The sequence below is a fragment of the Thalassophryne amazonica genome, chromosome 23, assembly GCF_902500255.1.
Source record: "Thalassophryne amazonica chromosome 23, fThaAma1.1, whole genome shotgun sequence".
Lineage (NCBI taxonomy): Eukaryota > Metazoa > Chordata > Actinopteri > Batrachoidiformes > Batrachoididae > Thalassophryne > Thalassophryne amazonica.
Window position 1 is genome coordinate 19,810,622 of NC_047125.1, and position 18,760 is coordinate 19,829,381.

The window sequence follows — 18,760 nt, forward strand, 5'->3', positions numbered from 1 at the left end:
GGACTTTAAATGAAACATTCACTGGTTGCAGATCAGCCGAAATCCATTTGATGGAAGCATTTATGCAGCATTCGATGACTGGAAACACTGACTCTCCAAACTTGGTCTTCAAAAAAAATCAAAGAAAATGCTACCAAATTATGCACCGTTGTCCAAATGATGTTGGTTAATCATATGCTGAAATTGTGTACCTGATGCATGTCGTCCATGTCCTTATCAACTCGCTGGTAATCGCTGAAGATCTTGGTGGCCTTGGAAGTGAACAACCCCACTTTGACCTTCTGCTGGAGTTCAACAGATCCTTCAAGTCCACGTGTCAGATTTGGTGAAATGGTGTCGTAGGTGGAAGAGGCGTTGTCTTTATTGTCACATGCTGCAATGAATAACAGAAAGCTCTGCTGTTGGTGATCACAAAATCTGACAAAATAATCCCCCACTTCTTTCATACATGTGATGACAAGTTAAGAAGAAAGATTATGGAATTAAACTGGCTGTTTCATATATTCTTCACTTAGCCTGGAAAAAGAGTTTGTTGCTCTATAAAAAAGCCCTCCGTAAAACTAGGACATCTTTCTACTCATCACTAATTGAAGAAAATAAGAACAACCTCAGGTTTCTTTTCAGCACTGTAGCCAGGCTGACAAAGAGTCAGAGCTCTATTGAGCTGAGTATTCCATTAACTTTAACTAGTAATGACTTCATGACTTTCTTTGCTAACAAAATTTTGACTATTAGAGAAAAAATTACTCATAACCATCCCAAAGATGTATCGTTATCTTTGGCTGCTTTCAGTGATGCCGGTATTTGGTTAGACTCTTTCTCTCCGATTGTTCTGTCTGAGTTATTTTCATTAGTTACTTCATCCAAACCATCAACATGTTTATTAGACCCCATTCCTGCCAGGCTGCTTAAGGAAGTCCTACCATTATTTAATGCTTCAATCTTAAATATGATCAACTTATCTTTGTTAGTTGGCTATGTACCACAGGCTTTTAAGGTGGCAGTAATTAAACCATTACTTAAAAAGCCATCACTTGACCCAGCTATTTTAGCTAATTATAGGCCAATCTCCAACCTTCCTTTTCTCTCAAAGATTCTTGAGAGGGTAGTTGTAAAACAGCTAACTGATCACCTGCAGAGGAATGGTCTATTTGAAGAGTTTCAGTCAGGTTTTAGAATTCATCATAGTACAGAAACAGCATTAGTGAAGGTTACAAATGATCTTCTTATGGCTTCGGACAGTGGACTTATCTCTGTGCTTGTTCTGTTGGACCTCAGTGCTGCTTTTGATACTGTTGACCATAAAATTTTATTACAGACATTAGAGCATGTCATAGGTATTAAAGGCACTGCGCTGCGGTGGTTTGAATCATATTTGTCTAATAGATTACAGTTTGTTCATGTAAATGGGGAATCTTCTTCACAGACTAAAGTTAATTATGGAGTTCCACAAGGTTCTGTGCTAGGACCAATTTTATTCACTTTATACATGCTTCCCTTAGGCAGTATTATTAGACGGTATTGCTTAAATTTTCATTGTTACGCAGATGATACCCAGCTTTATCTATCCATGAAGCCAGAGGACACACACCAATTAGCTAAACTGCAGGATTGTCTTACAGACATAAAGACATGGATGACCTCTAATTTCCTGCTTTCAAACTCAGATAAAACTGAAGTTATTGTACTTGGCCCCACAAATCTTAGAAGCATGGTGTCTAACCAGATCTTTACTCTGGATGGCATTTCCCTGACCTCTAGTAATACTGTGAGAAATCTTGGAGTCATTTTTGATCAGGATATGTCATTCAAAGCGCATATTAAACAAATATGTAGGACTGCCTTTTTGCATTTACGCAATATCTCTAAAATCAGAAAGGTCTTGTCTCAGAGTGATGCTGAAAAACTAATTCATGCATTTATTTCCTCTAGGCTGGACTATTGTAATTCTTTATTATCAGGTTGTCCTAAAAGTTCCCTAAAAAGCCTTCAGTTAATTCAAAATGCTGCAGCTAGAGTACTGACGGGGACTAGCAGGAGAGAGCATATCTCACCCGTGTTGGCCTCTCTTCATTGGCTTCCTGTTAATTCTAGAATAGAATTTAAAATTCTTCTTCTTACTTATAAGGTTTTGAATAATCAGGTCCCATCTTATCTTAGGGACCTCGTAGTACCATATCACCCTAATAGAGCGCTTCGCTCTCAGACTGCAGGCTTACTTGTAGTTCCTAGGGTTTGTAAGAGTAGAATGGGAGGCAGAGCCTTCAGCTTTCAGGCTCCTCTCCTGTGGAACCAGCTCCCAATTCAGATCAGGGAGACAGATACCCTCTCTACTTTTAAGATTAGGCTTAAAACTTTCCTTTTCGCTAAGGCTTATAGTTAGGGCTGGATCGGGTGACCCTGGACTATCCCTTGGTTATGCTGCTTTAGACGTAGACTGTGGGGGGGTTCCCATGATGCACTGTTTCTTTCTCTTTTTGCTCTGTATGCATCACTCCGCATTTAATCATTAGTGATCGATCTCTGCCCCCCTCCACAGCATGTCTTTTTCCTGGTTCTTTCCCTCAGCCCCAACCAGTCTCAGCAGAAGACTGCCCCTCCCTGAGCCTGGTTCTGCTGGAGGTTTCTTCCTGTTAAGAGGGAGTTTTTCCTTCCCACTGTTGCCAAGTGCTTGCTCACAGGGGGTCGTTTTGACCGTTGGGGTTTTTCATAATTATTGTATGGCCTTGCCTTACAATATAAAGCGCCTTGGGGCAACTGTTTGTTGTGATTTGGCGCTATATAAAAAAAAAGTTGATTGATTGAGTTGAGAAGACAAATCCAATCCAGATGGCATTTATACAAGGAGACTGAGCAGTAATCCATTTTAGCCCACGTCTTTGAAGACTGTAATTGATTTTCTCTGATCTATGGACCTGTCACCAGCCGTACAACATAATAGGAAACAAATAGTTGTAGCCAGCTGAAACACTGACAGGCATCCCGTTGGCCTTGTCCAGTTTGTGGCGTTATAGCACTGACATGTGCACCCCTAATCAAGCTCATATTTCCACAGTGTCATAACTGACATTGCCTCTTAACACAAGTCGTACATCTCATCTGCATCTCCTGAAGCAACTATTCATTTGACGCAAAGATATTCCGTTGGTTTCCCAAAGATTCTCCAGAGAGATTTCGTGCTAAAGACATCCAGTGTTTGTCTTAAATCTGGTATATTGTCCAAGGGTGACATTCTAAGAAACTGTCAGAGAGCTCAGGACAAATCCAGCCCAGTCTGGCAGCATACACGAGTGCCGTGCATCCCCATGCCCACAACACCATGAAACTGCTTTGGGTACTGGATGGCAACTACCCAGTATACAACCAGCATGGCCCCACTTTTTGAAAGTAACCATCCAGCTGCCACACTCGGGTGAAACACTGATGTCCCCTTGGCTTGGATCATGTTCCCTCACAATGTCAATGATACTCCTTATGCCTTATACCAATTCTAATGCTACCCAGCTATCTTTCAAATGGACCTCGTTCCAAACGCATCCAGTCATCACCTTAGGTTGCTGGTTAAAGTCCAAGTCTCACAACCACAGTTTAAGAACTATTTGCCTGATCTAGACTTTTTTCAGGTACTGTGCTTTGATCTCGTGTGTTTGCACTTTGAACTGCATCCTGGACTGCAGACAACACATGAGATAAATGCTGTTTAATAGTCATTCAGGCTTTAAAGTGTGTAATATTTTGAAGTGTCACTTTAGCACTCACCTTGTTTAGTTGGAAGTGAATACAAACTATTTGCATCTCCCTGTGTTGTCTTCTTCTGGAACACTGTAAACACATATCATCTGACAATAACAATTCTCATAAATCTGAAAACATAATTTACTGTGAGGATGCAGACCAGATTGCTCAGTGGTGTAAGAGTTGTGCTTCCAAAATGTAGACTGGGGCTCCATCCAAATATTCATTCTAGTTTCCTATATATTTGGTAAAGTTTGTCACAATCCAGAGTGTCCGCATACTCAGTAGACATGTAATAGTACACAATCAGTACCTGGAAGATTTACGACCATGCAAATGGACAATACAGTACTATCCTACACCATGAGGCAGCTGGAGCTTGGGAACCAAAGAACTTCCCTGGGATTTCATCCAACAGGCCTTGACATTGGATAAACGTTAATATTAAGTTGCAGGAATCATTTTTAAAAAATCTGCCGCTGTAAAATAGATATTTTTGCAGAATATGTAGGCATGTGCATACGTGCCATCTGTAGACATCCGGGGTGAAAGGTAAGGTAAGTTGACAGTGGCATATCGTGCATCCAGAAAGTATTCACAGCGCTTCACTTTTTACACATTTTGTTACAGCCTTATTCCAAAATGGATGAAATTCATTTTTTCCCTCAAACGTCTACACACAACACCCCATAATGACGATGTGAACAAAGTTTTTTTTTTTTTTTTAGATTTTGGCAAATTTATTAAAAACAAACAACCTAGTATTTACAGCCTTTGCCATGAAGCTCAAATTTGAGCTCAGCCTCTTTCCACTAATAACCTTTGAGATGTTTCTACAACTTGGAGTAACCTGCCGTAAATTCAGTTGTTTTGGTGTATCCGGTGTCTATGTGTGCATCCTGTGTTTGTGGTGTCTGTGGTATTGGCAATATTGTTTGTTCCCTTTTGTGGTGTTCTTTGTGTTTTGATCCCTGTCTGCTTGTCATGTTCCTCTGCATCCCCCCTTGTGCACGTCTTTGGTTTTGCATCTGGGTTTTTTTTTCTGTTTTGGTCCTTTTCCTCTGACTTCCCCTGGTGACTGTTCCTGGTTTTGTGTCCAAGTCTGTGTGAACTTTTATGTCGGTATCACAATCTGTGTTCATAGTTACCTTTGCTTATTTTTGTCACTGTCTTCAATTTAGTTTCCTTTGTTATTGTGTCTTATCCCTGGGGTTAGTGTGATCATGGTTTCTTCATCAACTGTAGTTTGACTTCCTGTTTTATTTTGTTGGTGTGTTTGTGCTTGTATGTTTCATGTAAGTTCTTCCTCACAGCTGTCGATTGTTTTACCCTCACCTATCATCTGTTTGTGTCATCACCCCAGTGTGTATTTAAGCCCAAGTTTATTTGCTGGTTCCTTCATGTTGGTTTTCTCCTGTGTGGTCCATGATTGTAAGTACTTTGAGCACATTTGTCATCTCCAGTTTAGTAGCTATTTTGTGCATTCCTGTTATCACTTACATAGTAGTTTTTCTGTTAGAGTCCTCAGTCTTGTGTTTTTGGATTTTACTAATTTTTCCCCTTGTCATCTTCTCTTGGATTGTTGGACTGTTTTGCACTTTTGCACCAGTGATTGCATCTGACTTTCTGCATTTGTGGGTTCAAACCATAGCATCAGTTGATTGGACATGATTTGGAAAGGCACACACCTGTCTACATATAAGGTCCCACAGTTGACAGTGTATGTCAGAGCACAAACAAAGCATGAAGTCAAAGGAATTGTCTGTAGACCTCTGAGACAAGATTGTCTTGAGGCACAAATCTGGAGAAGGGTACAGAAACATTTGTGCTGCTTTGGAGGCCTCAATGAACGCAGTGGCCTCCATCATCCATAAATGGAAGAAGTTTGGATCCACCAGGACTCTTCCTAGAGCTGCCCCTAGATAAACTGAGCGACTGGGAAAAAGGACCTTAGTCAGGGATGTGACCAAGAACTCGATGGTCACTCTATCAGAACTCAGCTTTCCTCTCCATTAAAATATTACATAATTTACAGTAATTAAAAGGGTTGAGTTCCTCTTTAAAAATTGTTGAAGTCTAAGGTTCTAAAAACATTCTGGAATCACACGCCATTCCAGCTCATTATACAAGCCTTGCTTAATTTATTACCAACCTTGAAAAATATCAGCTACCTATCTATTTTGTAAACACTACCCAATCTAATCTGTTGCCTGTGGATCGCCATGGGCAACATATTAGTTTTTAATAAATTGGTTAAAATTTAATAAAAAAGAAAAAACTAAACTTTTTTCATGTTGTCATTATGGGGTGTTGTGAGTAGAATTTTGAGTGGAAAATGAATTTACTCCATTTTGGAATAAGGCTGTAACATAACAAAATGTGGAAAAAAAGTGAAGTGCTGTGAATCCTTTCCAGATGCACTGTACTTTTGAATAATGTTCCTACTACTTGACATTGTCCACATTGGGTAATAGGTTCCTAACTGACACTAGTAGAGGGTTGGGTTCAATTCCTGGTCACAGTGACTGTCTGTGTCCTTGGACAAGACGCTTAATCTACATGGTCTCAATCCACCCAGTTGTCAATGGGTACCAGCCTCGGCTGGAGAATTAACATGTGATGGACTGGTTTCCAGCCCAAGTGGGGGTGTCATCGTCTCCCATCTGCTTTAGGCTACAGAATCTGGGGGCAAGCATGGGAACTAAAAGGCCTCAGGACTTTTTTCTTCTTGACATCTTGCTGCAGTGTTTCAAAAACACCTGCATTATAATGAATCTTCCAAAAGATGGAGCCATCACCCAAATATGGAACATTTCAACCAATGGATAGAGTGTGCAAAACCAGTCTCACTGTGAATAAGCCATAAATGCCATGCTTGTGTCAGAAAATCCTGTTAAATGTAGAATTCCCTATTCCAGAGCATTCCTGGTGATTCCCAAACAAAAACAAAACCCATGCTGGTTTGAATTACAGTGGACTCAGTGAAGGATGCCTTTGGTTTTGTAGTAAACACTCAGAATGAAAGGCTTCACTGTTTTGCTTGTCTGAGGTGGTGGAACTGCTGCAGCTGCATGACCAAAACTGGATTAAAATTCAACATCCACACCCTGGAAGATAATCCCAATATTTCCTCAGTGACAGCATCTCTCTTTCCCTCTTCTTTGCTCAAACACTGCCTCTGTCTATCCTGGACTTCATGGTGCAAACTGCACCTGTGGATCTGGCGGATACCTGCACCATCACCCAATACAGTATGTGCCATGCTCTCTTTGTCTGCGACATGCTTCATCATTCATCCCAGCAGGGTTGAATTTCATTTTCGTGTTTCAAGGAAATGGAGCTAAAGGCGTCGCTGCTAACACAAAAGGAATCTTGTCGTTATTCCCACTTGTGCACCGTTCTCTGATAACTGGGCTCGGTGCCTTATCCTCCTCCAAACCCCGTCTCTCTTTCTCGCATCTCTTACAGCGGGAGCCGAGGAGCAAAATGTGATCTTCGTGTGGTTTGAAGCTCCTCCGTCTCAATAGATGGAAACCTCAATATCCCTTTCTCTCTCAAAGCGCTCTGGGAACAAGGACGATGGAAAACATGTGTAATGACTTATTCTGCCTTGCTTGGCCTCGGTCTGGCCAAGATTGGTTGCAGATGGCAACTCCCTCCTCCTCACTGAGGAGTGCAGCCGATTGGATGAATGCACTGGTGGCCTCAATTTTCCTGTTGGGAAGAGGGTAAAACTGATATTGCCAAAGCGCACATAAAATAGTCTCTGAGCTCGACAGTTAATATGAACGAGCATGTTTGCATTTGCGAGATGAAAAAGCGAAGCCGCAGCCGCTTCAATGATTTATAAGCCTTAATAATATCAGTCACTTCATGAAATATTCACACTGCTGGAATTGAACAATTACAGACTCCAGGCTCCTGCTTCCTGCAAATGGGCTTTCAAGTTTTTTGTTTGTGATACAGAATGGAATGACCATGCTTTTATGGTTTATGGGCTAAAATGAAACACCGTCACAAATACGCCTCTTTGACGTGTGTGTGATCTCCAAAACTCCCATCTCAGTTTTAATTCACGTCCTTGCATACAAATGAGGGGAACGTGATTTACTGTAAATCGTTATGTCTCAGGAGAACTGAATGGTGAAATCTTCAGATTCACATCGCAGGTTCTTCAAGAGAAGGAACCTGTGTAATTTAAGTACTGCTGTGGCTCGGACGTTTTAATTTCTGGTTATATGTCGCCAGTGCATGTTTGCATGAGTGTGCATGCTAATGATAGGCGGGACTAAAGCGTCACGTGCACAGCAGCTTAAAGGGAAATGGCAGGTGACATTCTGTTGGGTTAATTTATGTCTGGTGGACAACACACTCCTGATGAATAAAGATAAAAAGCCAACCACCTTGCACCCTGTGCGTAGGTTTGCACTCAGTATATGCTCCATCTGGACAGCAAATAGACCTCAGACGTGCCTCAGTATCATTTGCGGCATGCAATTGCACCATACCGCCTAGAGATGGCCCTGAATTTGCTCAGAATTTGTTGGTAAAGTTCCACTTTTCCGATATCTAAAGCTCCGGTCACACGGCACTAAGGAAGGGCAGCAAGACCAAATGTAACAAGAAATCTGGACTTACGTTGACTTTCGATAGCATCATTTAACTGCCATCCAGCTTCATTCCTGCAGCCGGCGCTCTGTCAGAATGTTCAAATTGTTGAAAAATGTGAACGAATCCCGATGACACCCTCACTTTGTCTGTATTCTTCTGTATTCCATTTTGCTTTCTGTCTTGACTGTTCCTTATCGTTTGCATAGTTTCCGTGACGTTAGCATTCCGTTTGACTGTCGTCCGACCTATTGCACGAACGTTGAAGATATCTGAATGGATCAGTAACCAATGCTCCGATGAGCTGAATGTAACATCCTTGTATCGCTGATGACTCGTCCATGTGTGGGACGAAAAGTAACAATATCATTCAGAAACAATAGCAGGAAGAACATTTTATCAAACTACTTTAACTATTTACGTACGTTCCATCCGTTTGTGGTTGGCCTGCGTGTGCACACGTCGTTGTTGTCAAGACAAACAAAATTTCTCACCTGTTGTCAAGACAACCAAGTACTGCAGACATGAGGACAGGGCTGGCTGCGCTCTGTCTCAAACCCGCTGTCGGTCACATCATTGTGAATATTTTGTTTAAAGCGTTGAGGTCAGTGTTCGCTTCGTTTTTCTTCTGTTAGCTTCGGTTTTGTTTCGTTCCTTTTTGTGCTCTTGATTCGCAGGCTTTTCGGTGATGGGAAAGGTGCAGGATCATTCATCCACCTTTTCTCAACGATTTGTAACTTTTTGACTTTCTATCCTTCATTCAGCTATCGTCATCTGACCGGGCCCTCACAACTTTAAATGCAGAGTGCTTGTGACAAACAAACAGGTTCAATTTTGGTCATAAATTTATCTCTATATCTTGGTGGGTCGTCATGCACCCCAAGTGCCTCTTGTTTGCTCCAAGTCATTACCTTGAATGATGTAGGGTGTTTGTTCCTCCTTCACATGGGTGGACTCAGGCCGAGGATTGGGTGCTGGTGGCCGATTGGCAAGAAGGACTGTGTTTTTGGAAGTCAGGTTGGTGTCACAGTCATCATTCACCCCGAGTACTGCGTAAGGATCTTCCTCATCTGACCCTTCGCCTTCTCCTTGTTGCTCATGCTGTGCATTTGTTGCAGAGGGATTTCCTAATGTACACCAGAATTAACGTCACTGCTGCTTCGTACCACTTGCTTTCCAAAGAGTAACGCAGTAAAGTTGCCTAAGTCCATTTTAAGAGTTAACTCTACATCGCATGGTCAATACTGAAGGGGAAATACTCAGAGAAATGAAAAGCAATGGAGCATAACAGAAGAGATACCTATTCCGTTATCCTGAACGTTCTAATTCCCTTCAGGCCTCGACTCACCTGCGGTGCACATCATTTTGTACACACTGGCATCATTATCATCTTCGCCTGAGGTGAACTTCTCCTGCAATAACAGACCATAAAGAGATGCATTTACAGAAAGAAAATCACTGAGATACAGATTCAGTAGAGATAAATTCTGACTGTTTGCTATTTAAAAGGAGACGTTTGTCACAACTGTAAAACAGGTCCCAATGCAGTGACTGGTTTATGATTGTGTTCAGGATAAGTGATCCCTCAGTGCATTCTTTCTCTCTGTTTCTAACATTGTTTGGAAGCATGTTGGGGAAAAACTGAAAGGTGCGTCACTTGAAAATTCTTTTCTTTTTTTTTCTTTTTTTTGCCACGTGGGCCAAACTTTGAGATTTATGTTTCAGGATTCTCAACACAGGCATATTAAGTGTCCTTATTTGAAAGTAATTTCAAGTCGACAAGACGAGTCGGGGAGGTGTCCCATCTGCTGGCTACAAGAAAATGGATTTCCCTGAACAACAACAGCTATGGAGTCTGCCCATTTGCTAATAGTATGCTGAGGGACAGACGGGGCTATGATCAGGGTAATTATGAAATCAGACGGTCTCCCCCTTTCAGGCCAAACTTATCATTTAGCACCAATTAAAGACTGTTTGTCTGATATTTAGACGACATCTGTGAGCAGTTTGAGATAGTGACATTCAAGATGAACACATTTCAATCTCAACTGGAGATATGAATGCCTCAGTGCTGAGGACACCGGCACCCGGAAATGGCCAAGGAGATTCCTGTATTTCATCTGGCTACAGCAGATAGATGGCTACTCTTGAGAGTTGGGAATGGGCCACTTGTCTGCCTGGTTGGTTGTCATTCAGGACACAAGGCGGTTCCACAGTGTGGTGGATGTAGCGACGCACGGAGCCAGCGCAAGCTCCCAGACCTGACCCTTTTGCAGAATCAGAAACTTATCACAATAGACTGGAAATAATGTTGCGACTCATTGTAACAGTAGCCACTGATTAATCAAAACAAAAACTCTGGAAGTAGGAACAGATAAGTGAGATGATTATTCAATGACGACTGCAGTAGACTGGTGGCCTGTTCAGAGTAGAACCCTCCATCCGTAGGGATAGACTCCAGCACCCCCTTGACCTTAACTGGAATAAGCAGGTTTAGAAAATGCATGGATTATTAAATGATGGGATCTCTGCAAAACCACTGATTTGATGTATCTGTTTTGTGAGGACATATGACAAAGATTCAACATTTGGTACCCCTGTGACTCCTCAGTACCTGAGCAACACCGGAAGCAAGATCAACAGCAACCACAGCTACAGATACACTCACCTCAAATCTGTTGGTACCAACCAGCAATATGAAGTCCAAGAAAAACCAGCACCTTCCCAAAAGGAAGAACCTCCCTGGTGAGCTGAGGAATACCAAAAGATAAAATGGAAGCAAAAGAACCCCTTTGTTTAGAGTGAAGAATATTCCAAACACGGCAGTCAGCCAGATCAAGAACACCCCTCAGGAGGCAGGCGCATTCACACCAAACACAACAGCCAAGAGGAAATCTCACCAGAGCATCAAGAGGCTACAATAAACAAATCACCGGTGAGAAGCAGAGCAATGTTAACCTAGAAAAATCCAAAATACGCCTCATAAGGTTCTCGAGCAACGCTCCACTAATCAAAGAGTCAGAGATCGAAATTATAAGAGCAAGCGCTCCACATACCGAAGGGTGAAATACCCCACGAGCAAAGACAAGTACAGCAGTGCACCACCAAGAAAACCGGCTCTTTTAACAGGCTCTGTCGATTTTTTAAAAACAGGTTTTTAATTTCCTGCACACTGTCCCCCCCCCCCACCAATCTGCCGCCAGTGTTAGCATTGAAGCGCATTTTGGGAAAATTGGTGAAATTGTCAGTTAAATAAATGTAGATGAAAACATAACCTTTTCGGTGCAGTTAATAATCCCAGGCAATGGATCTGCTCCCGCTTACTTTGATCAACATGTTCTTCATCTAAGCGCCCGTCTCAATGTGCCGTTTCCAAGCAACACAGCCACTCATGACTCAATTACAATATTACACTGTTCCATGTACGGCAAATTATTTATTGGCGACTAAGAATGCATTACTTACCAGTGGAGGTTTATAACAGGAAGAAAGGATGGGTTAATTACTGCAACAGCTTGAGCAGTGAATTACAACAGTTCGATGCTACAGCACACAGCACGGTATCTCCAAACAGGGGAAGAATTTATTTATTTATTTTGTTTTTGAAGCTTGGAACGGTAAATCATTTTGCAGTTACAACACTGCGAGTACCTTAGGCACTCCACATTAAATTCTATTTCACTGCCACAATCCCAACCAGCATTGCTTCAGAGAAACAGCAGGCGAGCTGGCTGTGAAGACTATTTTGCTCAGCACAAAAGTGAGCATGGGATAAAATAAGGGATGGTGCATTTTGTGAATTCAAGAACTCTCATAGCCAAGTGTCTTTTGACATGGTGGTTCTGCGATAAGGCTGTTTAGCAGATCATAAAGTGCAACAACCAATACGAGTACTTGAGATGAAAACCTGCACAGTTAAAAAAAGAAGTGGTCAACTCTGCAGGAAACAAAACACTTTGCACTTCTCTGAAACTATATTTACTCAATTAAGGTGTGAGATTTCTTTGCAAGAGCCAAGCATGTGTTATAGTAGCATTTTATTTTATTATTTAGAAACTGGATGCTTTGTATGCATGCACGCCAACCTTTGTTGCATGTGAATATTTGTTGTTCCTATTTCTCGTGCTTTGATTACCAGTGCTTCCAGTGTTTTGACCCACTGTTACAGACTTTTTCTGCTGTTCTGAGTTACCTGAGTTTTTCAAACCATGATATGAATTTTCTCCCATCTAAGGATTAATACATGTGAGAGCTTGAATATATGCACATGACAGACTTAACAAGTTATGCATTGCACAGGTCCTCATAAATTTTATTTACCTGCATGTAGAATGCAACGCATGTAGTCCTTAAAGCTTCGGTGTAGGATTTAGGATTTATTAATGGAAATGGAACACATCATTAATCACCATCTCTTCATTAATAGTATGTTAATTACAGTAGTGTTCAGAATAATAGTAGTGCTATGTGACTAAAAACATTAATCCAGGTTTTGAGTATATTTCTTATTGTTACATGGGAAACAAGGTACCAGTAGATTCTCACAAATCCAACAAGACCAAGCATTCATGATATGCACACTCTTAAGGCTATGAAATTGGGCTATTAGTATAAAAAAAAAAAAAAAAAGTAGAAAAGGGGGTGTTCACAATAATAGTAGTATCTGCTGTTGACGCTACAAACTCAAAACTATTATGTTCAAACTGCTTTCTTAGCAATCCTGTGAATCACTAAGCTAGTATTTAGTTGTATAACCACAGTTTTTCATGATTTCTTCACATCTACGAGGCATTAATTTTGTTGGTTTGGAACCAAGATTTTGCTTGGTTATTCGTGTGCTTGGGGTCATTGTCGTGTTGAAACACCCATTTCAAGGGCATGTCCTCTTCAGCATAAGGCAACATGACCTCTTCAAGTATTTTGACATATCCAAACTGATCCATGATACCTGGTATGCGATATATAGACCCAACACCATAGTAGGAGAAACATGCCCATATCATGATGCTTGCGCCACCATGCTTCACTGTCTTCACTGTGAACTGTGGCTTGAATTCAGAGTTTGGGGGTCGTTTCACAAACTGTCTGCAGCCCTTGGACCCAAAAAGAACAATTTTACTCTCACCAGTCCACAAAATATTCCTCCATTTCTCTTTAGGCCAGTTGATGTGTTCTTTGGCAAATTGTAACCTCTTCTGCACGTCTTTTATTTAACAGAGGGACTTTGCGGGGGATTCTTGCAAATAAATTAGCTTCACACAGGCGTCTTCTAACTGTCACAGCACTTACAGGTAACTCCAGACTGTCTTTGATCATCCTGGAGCTGATCAATGGGTGAGCCTTTGCCATTCTGGTTATTCTTCTATCCATTTTGATGGTTGTTTTCTGTTTTCTTCCACGCGTCTCTGTTTTTTTTTTTTTTTTTTTGGTCCATTTTAAAGCATTGGAGATCATTGTAGATGAACAGCCTATAATTTTTTGCACCTGTGTATAAGTTTCCCCCTTTCCAATCAACTTTTTAATCAAACTACACTGTTCTTCTGAACAATGTCTTGAATGTCCCATTTTCCTCAGGCTTTCAAAGAGAAAAGCATGTTCAACAGGTGCTGGCTTCATCCTTAAATAGGGGACACCTGATTCACACCTGTTTGTTCCACAAAATTGACAAACTCACTGACTGAATGCCACACTATTATTGTGAACACCCCCTTTTCTACTTTTTTTTTTTTTTTTACTAATAGTCCAATTTCATAGCCTTAAGAGTGTGCATATCATGAATGCTTGGTCTTGTTGGATTTGTGAGAATCTACTGAATCTACTGGTACCTTGTTTCCCATGTAACAATAAGAAATATACTCAAAACCTGGATGACTCTTTTTAGTCACATAGCACTACTATTATTCTGAACGCTACTGTACCTGCAACAATAAATCATAATATTAGACTGAACCCTTCATATCTACATGGGAGTGGACCCCCTCATGGCCACCAGATTGCACCACTGTATTGATACAGTAGCCATAAACGGACATACTTACTCCACCTGTTGCGAACACTGGTTGCTCCCCCATATGCTGTTGACACGGTCTACTGGTTGCTAGTGCAGACTAATGAGTTTGAGAACCCTGTTTTGTTGTGAAGTGGAGGATCGGATATAGTACTTATTGCAAAAGAAGGGAAAGATAACACTAAATCCTATGTAGTGAAGCTTTAAAGGAACCTTGGCTATTCTACATCATCAAGGCTGAGCCAGTTAGTGAACCCCCAAATGGTTCTTCCTTGTGGCATTTTGACCCCACGTCAGCATGAGAACAGAACCAGATGGTTTCTGCTGACTGAACTCCACCACAGTGACATTTCGGTTGGAATACAGCCTCCGCTGAAATGACAAGTGATAGTCCAAATTTGCGGCCCAGAATAACATTGAATAACAATGTGTTTTTGCATGGGTAATTACGATTAGAAAGCATTATGTTCTTGTTTGAGGACATAGCGTTTTCTATATTTGTATTCTCTTTTTGCTTTCTCTGAATAAATCAGCTTTCCCCTCTGGTGCAGTTCACAACTAATTAACAAAGAAGTGTGATGTCGGGGCAGACGAGTGGGTCTGACGCGGCGATTCAGGCTGGGTATGAAACAGGGGAGCGATCCATCTAGGATTTATTGACAGAGTGTTCCTGCACTGATGCCCAAATCACTGGTGCATCATGGGTTGATTAAATTGGAAGTGGGGGAAACAATGCAGATGAGTTCACGGAACTGCTGTGCAGAAAGGAGCAGGAACACAACATCTTGATCTTAGAGGTATAGATCTTATCTGGCGTCACTTTTAAAACCAGGGCTGCTTTAGCGTGTCAAATGTATGTGGTCAGTACATCTATAGGTTTGTTGAAGTCCCTGTGGGGAGACTTCTGTTTGATTCTTGTCAGCTCACTGTGGGCCTACATAAGTGCTTGAACCCACTCGAGCAATCTGATCAAACCTTGCTCCATCTGCAGTCGCTCTCAATTAGAAGTGTTGGTAGGGGATAAGTGCATTTGCAACAGCTGTTGGAGTGTCAAAATGTCCCTCGAGGGGTAATTCTCCACAGGTCGATCCAAGGCATCAGAGAACGTTAAGTTATTGTGACTATGAGTGAAGACGGGGAAAACAGAAGATTTTCACATGAATGAAGGAATGAGCAGTTTGCTGCTGCCTGTTGCCTAGATATGACCCATTAACTCAAGCGTGCAGCCAGCCGTGCTCAGAGCACCAACACTGGCTCTGTTTTCTTTCTGCCAATGGAAGATCGTTTCTGCTTAGAAAATAAAGGCGCTGTGATAAATGAATAAATTACAACTTTAGCTTCCATTAAAATAGGAAGCATCTCTAAACGGTCATGCACAAAAAATGTCTTTTCTCCTTAATTTCTGGTGTGCACCAGACAGAATTTAGTGCACAGTCCTTTGCATCCATTAGCTACTAGACACTTAAACCCCATTCTCAATTTAATATGCATCCCACGGAATTTCAAACTTGACCAAGAAAAGGCATGATCAAACATCTTGAAAATCCTGCCCAAGTTAAAACAAGACCATGGCACAATATCCTGGTCACATCACAGACATCCTCTCAGACTCTAAGGTTTTCCAAGGTACGGACCAAGTTTCAAACCATGTCCTTGAATAGGGCTTTACAAGTCTGCTGTTGTGTGGGCTGCCCGAAGAAGAGGTACTGCTGGCTCATTGCCAGAGGGCGCCCTGCCTGAAGGCGGGCTTCAGGCACCAGAGGGCGCAGTCGCCACCGGGAACTGGAATTGACAGCTGTCACTCATCACCTTCATCACACCTCACCCATAAAGGCCGGGAGAAGACACCACATCTCTGCCGAGAAATCGTCTAAACCATTCAGGTAGACACTCAGCCGTAATTATTGACTCAGCTAAGTTAAGTTGTGACGTCTTTCACATCTGAGCTGGTAGCTATTGTACCTTTTGAGTTTGCAGCTTCTCCACTGACTGCCGAGTTGGAGGGAGTGGTAAGAGTTGGCGTTCTCCACTCTTCACTCTTACACTTGTTAAGTGGAGTCTGCACGGATAACCGGAGGAAGTAGTGAGATAAGGAGGTGGTGTTTTCTCCCTCCACCAGGAATCATCTGCTGACTGTTTTACTGGGTGTGTGCACACACACCCACTCTTGACTGTTTCTGTTTCCTGCCAGCAGTACCCGATCTGACAGCTGGAGACGGTGGCCACCTGGAGACTCAGGACTTGGCGGCTCCGGAGTGTTCCAGATCCGTTGGCGGTGGAAATCGTGTGGGTCCCGACTCTTCTCTGGACAGGCGTCTCCTATCCTCGAGCCTGCCCACACGACACCAACTTTATAATTGACCGTAGTAATGAATTGTATCTTTATCCGTTGTGCACATTTCACAACATTAAATTGTTACTTCGTATTTCCATTGACCATTCATTTACGCCCCCTGTTGTGGGTCCGTGTCATCACACTTTTCACAACATCTGCACTCGATCGTTAGCAGTTTCATTAAGATGGTCAGTAGTCAAATGAGCCAAGTCCTTGTAAGAATGTCCAGTATCCATAGCAGTAGGTTACACAACCAGGAATTTGGCAGTTTCTGAAAAAGTTTAATCTATGCAGCCTGATCCCTTCAGTATGTTTTAGGTTGTCTCCCATTGAGATGTAGATTTAAAAAAAAGTTCAAAAAGAGGTAGCCAGGAAGCATTATGGGACAATTAAACTGCTCACTTGGCTATTTACAACAAATTCTGCAACTATTTTCCCATCAATCCCAACTTACATGAGAGAACTCACAATCCTTTAAGTAACTGATTTTTGTTTAGGATGATATTCCCCAGAGGTGGGACGAAGTCACTGTCAAGTCATTCTCAAGTCATCAATCTGCAATTCCCACGTCAGGCTTGGTGGTCATTATGACGCAAGACTTGACTTGGGACTTGAAGATTGATGACTTGATGGTGAGTTCGTCCCACCTCTGGTATTCCCAAATTTAACATTAGGTCAGAAATGTCACATATTTAGTTGAATTTAGGTTCTTATCCAAATCTGTTGGCATTTTCAAATGTAGGCAAAAATAAATTCTACTGATAAGTAGCACATCCACCTGTCATGCCCAGCCCCGGCTCAGGGGTGAGGTCTTCGTTCGTTGCCTTATTTCCTCTTTGATTTTCTGGTTTTACCTTTCATTAGTTTATACTTTATCATGCTGGTCTCAGTTTGGTTCTGTTTATTGCTTTGCTTTGTTTACTATTTAGTCACTGGTTTCATTCTTTACCTTATTATTTAGTTTGCAGTCATTCACTTATTCATTGCTTTTCTTTATGTTACACTTTTGTCACAGATTCTTTCTTTGGTTATCTATTGGTTATTTGTTCTGTAATTGGTTGTTTTTTCACTCCTGGTCCTTTATTTTTATTTCTGTTTATCACATTTCTTATATTATGATCTTGTTTCCTGCTATTTGGATTAGTCACATTATTTCTTAGTTTTGTTTCCCCTTTTGTTTTGCTCATGCATTATTGCTTGTCTGGAATACATCACATTATTCACTGTTAGTTCTTCTGTCACTTACTTAACATGCTTTGCGCCGTTGATTTTCAGCCACTTAGTTATCTTACCCAGTTCACTTTGCTTTTGCCTCACTGCACTCTCTTGCACTTATTTTTGTCTTCCCCGGTCACTCCCCCTTCCAGCACCTTCTGCACACCTGCTCCTCATTTCTCACCCTGATTATTCCACTGGTATTTAAGCCCTCACAGTCTCACAGTCCCTCACCAGATTGTTGATTTCATGTCACTCTCCAGCCTTCACCTTTGCCCTGTTTTTTGCCTGCTGGATTTTTGACCTTGCTTTGTCCCCAACTTTGAGTTTGTCTTTGTCTCTGATTGCCTCCTCGCTGTGTATTTTGACCTGTGCCTGTCTGTTGAATCATGCCTCAGCCTATCGCCTGTCTGTTATCGTTGCCTCACTGTTGGATCACCTTTTTACTGACTCCCTGCTTGCTTTGACGATTAAATCTTTTACTTACTCCATCCCTGGTGAGAACTCGCATTTGTGTCCACCTGTTATGAGCCACACCAACACCATGCCTGACACTACCCTTTTCAACACCATTGTTACGGCTTGTTGACTGGTCATGACAGCCAATTCCCCACAGATGCAACACAGATGAGTCCAAAAAAAGTATTTCTCATACTGCATTGACATGTTGCAGTACACAGCAGACAGTAAATGCAATGTTGAGAGGAATATGGGAAAGTCTTTCACTTGTGGCTGTGAGAGTGTCATTGAGGTTAAAAATTTTCAGCTATTTACATTTGCCCCAGCAACAGGGACAAACCAGATTAGATGTGATGCCAGTATCTTATTGCTGTCTGCCAAGTTACAATTCCAATTCAAGA

The 18,760-nt window shown here is 41.7% G+C and overlaps 1 protein-coding gene across 1 annotated transcript in view; it reads right to left on the reverse strand.

The window, feature by feature from the left end:
* The window catches only part of LOC117505394 (B-cell scaffold protein with ankyrin repeats-like), a 37,843-nt gene that overhangs the window by 2,611 nt on the left and 16,472 nt on the right, over window positions 1–18,760 (reverse strand). The window contains exons 7-10 of the mRNA XM_034165040.1: window positions 9,692–9,755; window positions 9,255–9,470; window positions 3,760–3,822; window positions 192–373 (exon numbers count right to left, since the gene is read on the reverse strand). Of these exons, the coding sequence (XP_034020931.1) occupies window positions 192–373; window positions 3,760–3,822; window positions 9,255–9,470; window positions 9,692–9,755 (525 nt within the window). The remainder of the gene's footprint in view (window positions 1–191; window positions 374–3,759; window positions 3,823–9,254; window positions 9,471–9,691; window positions 9,756–18,760) is intronic.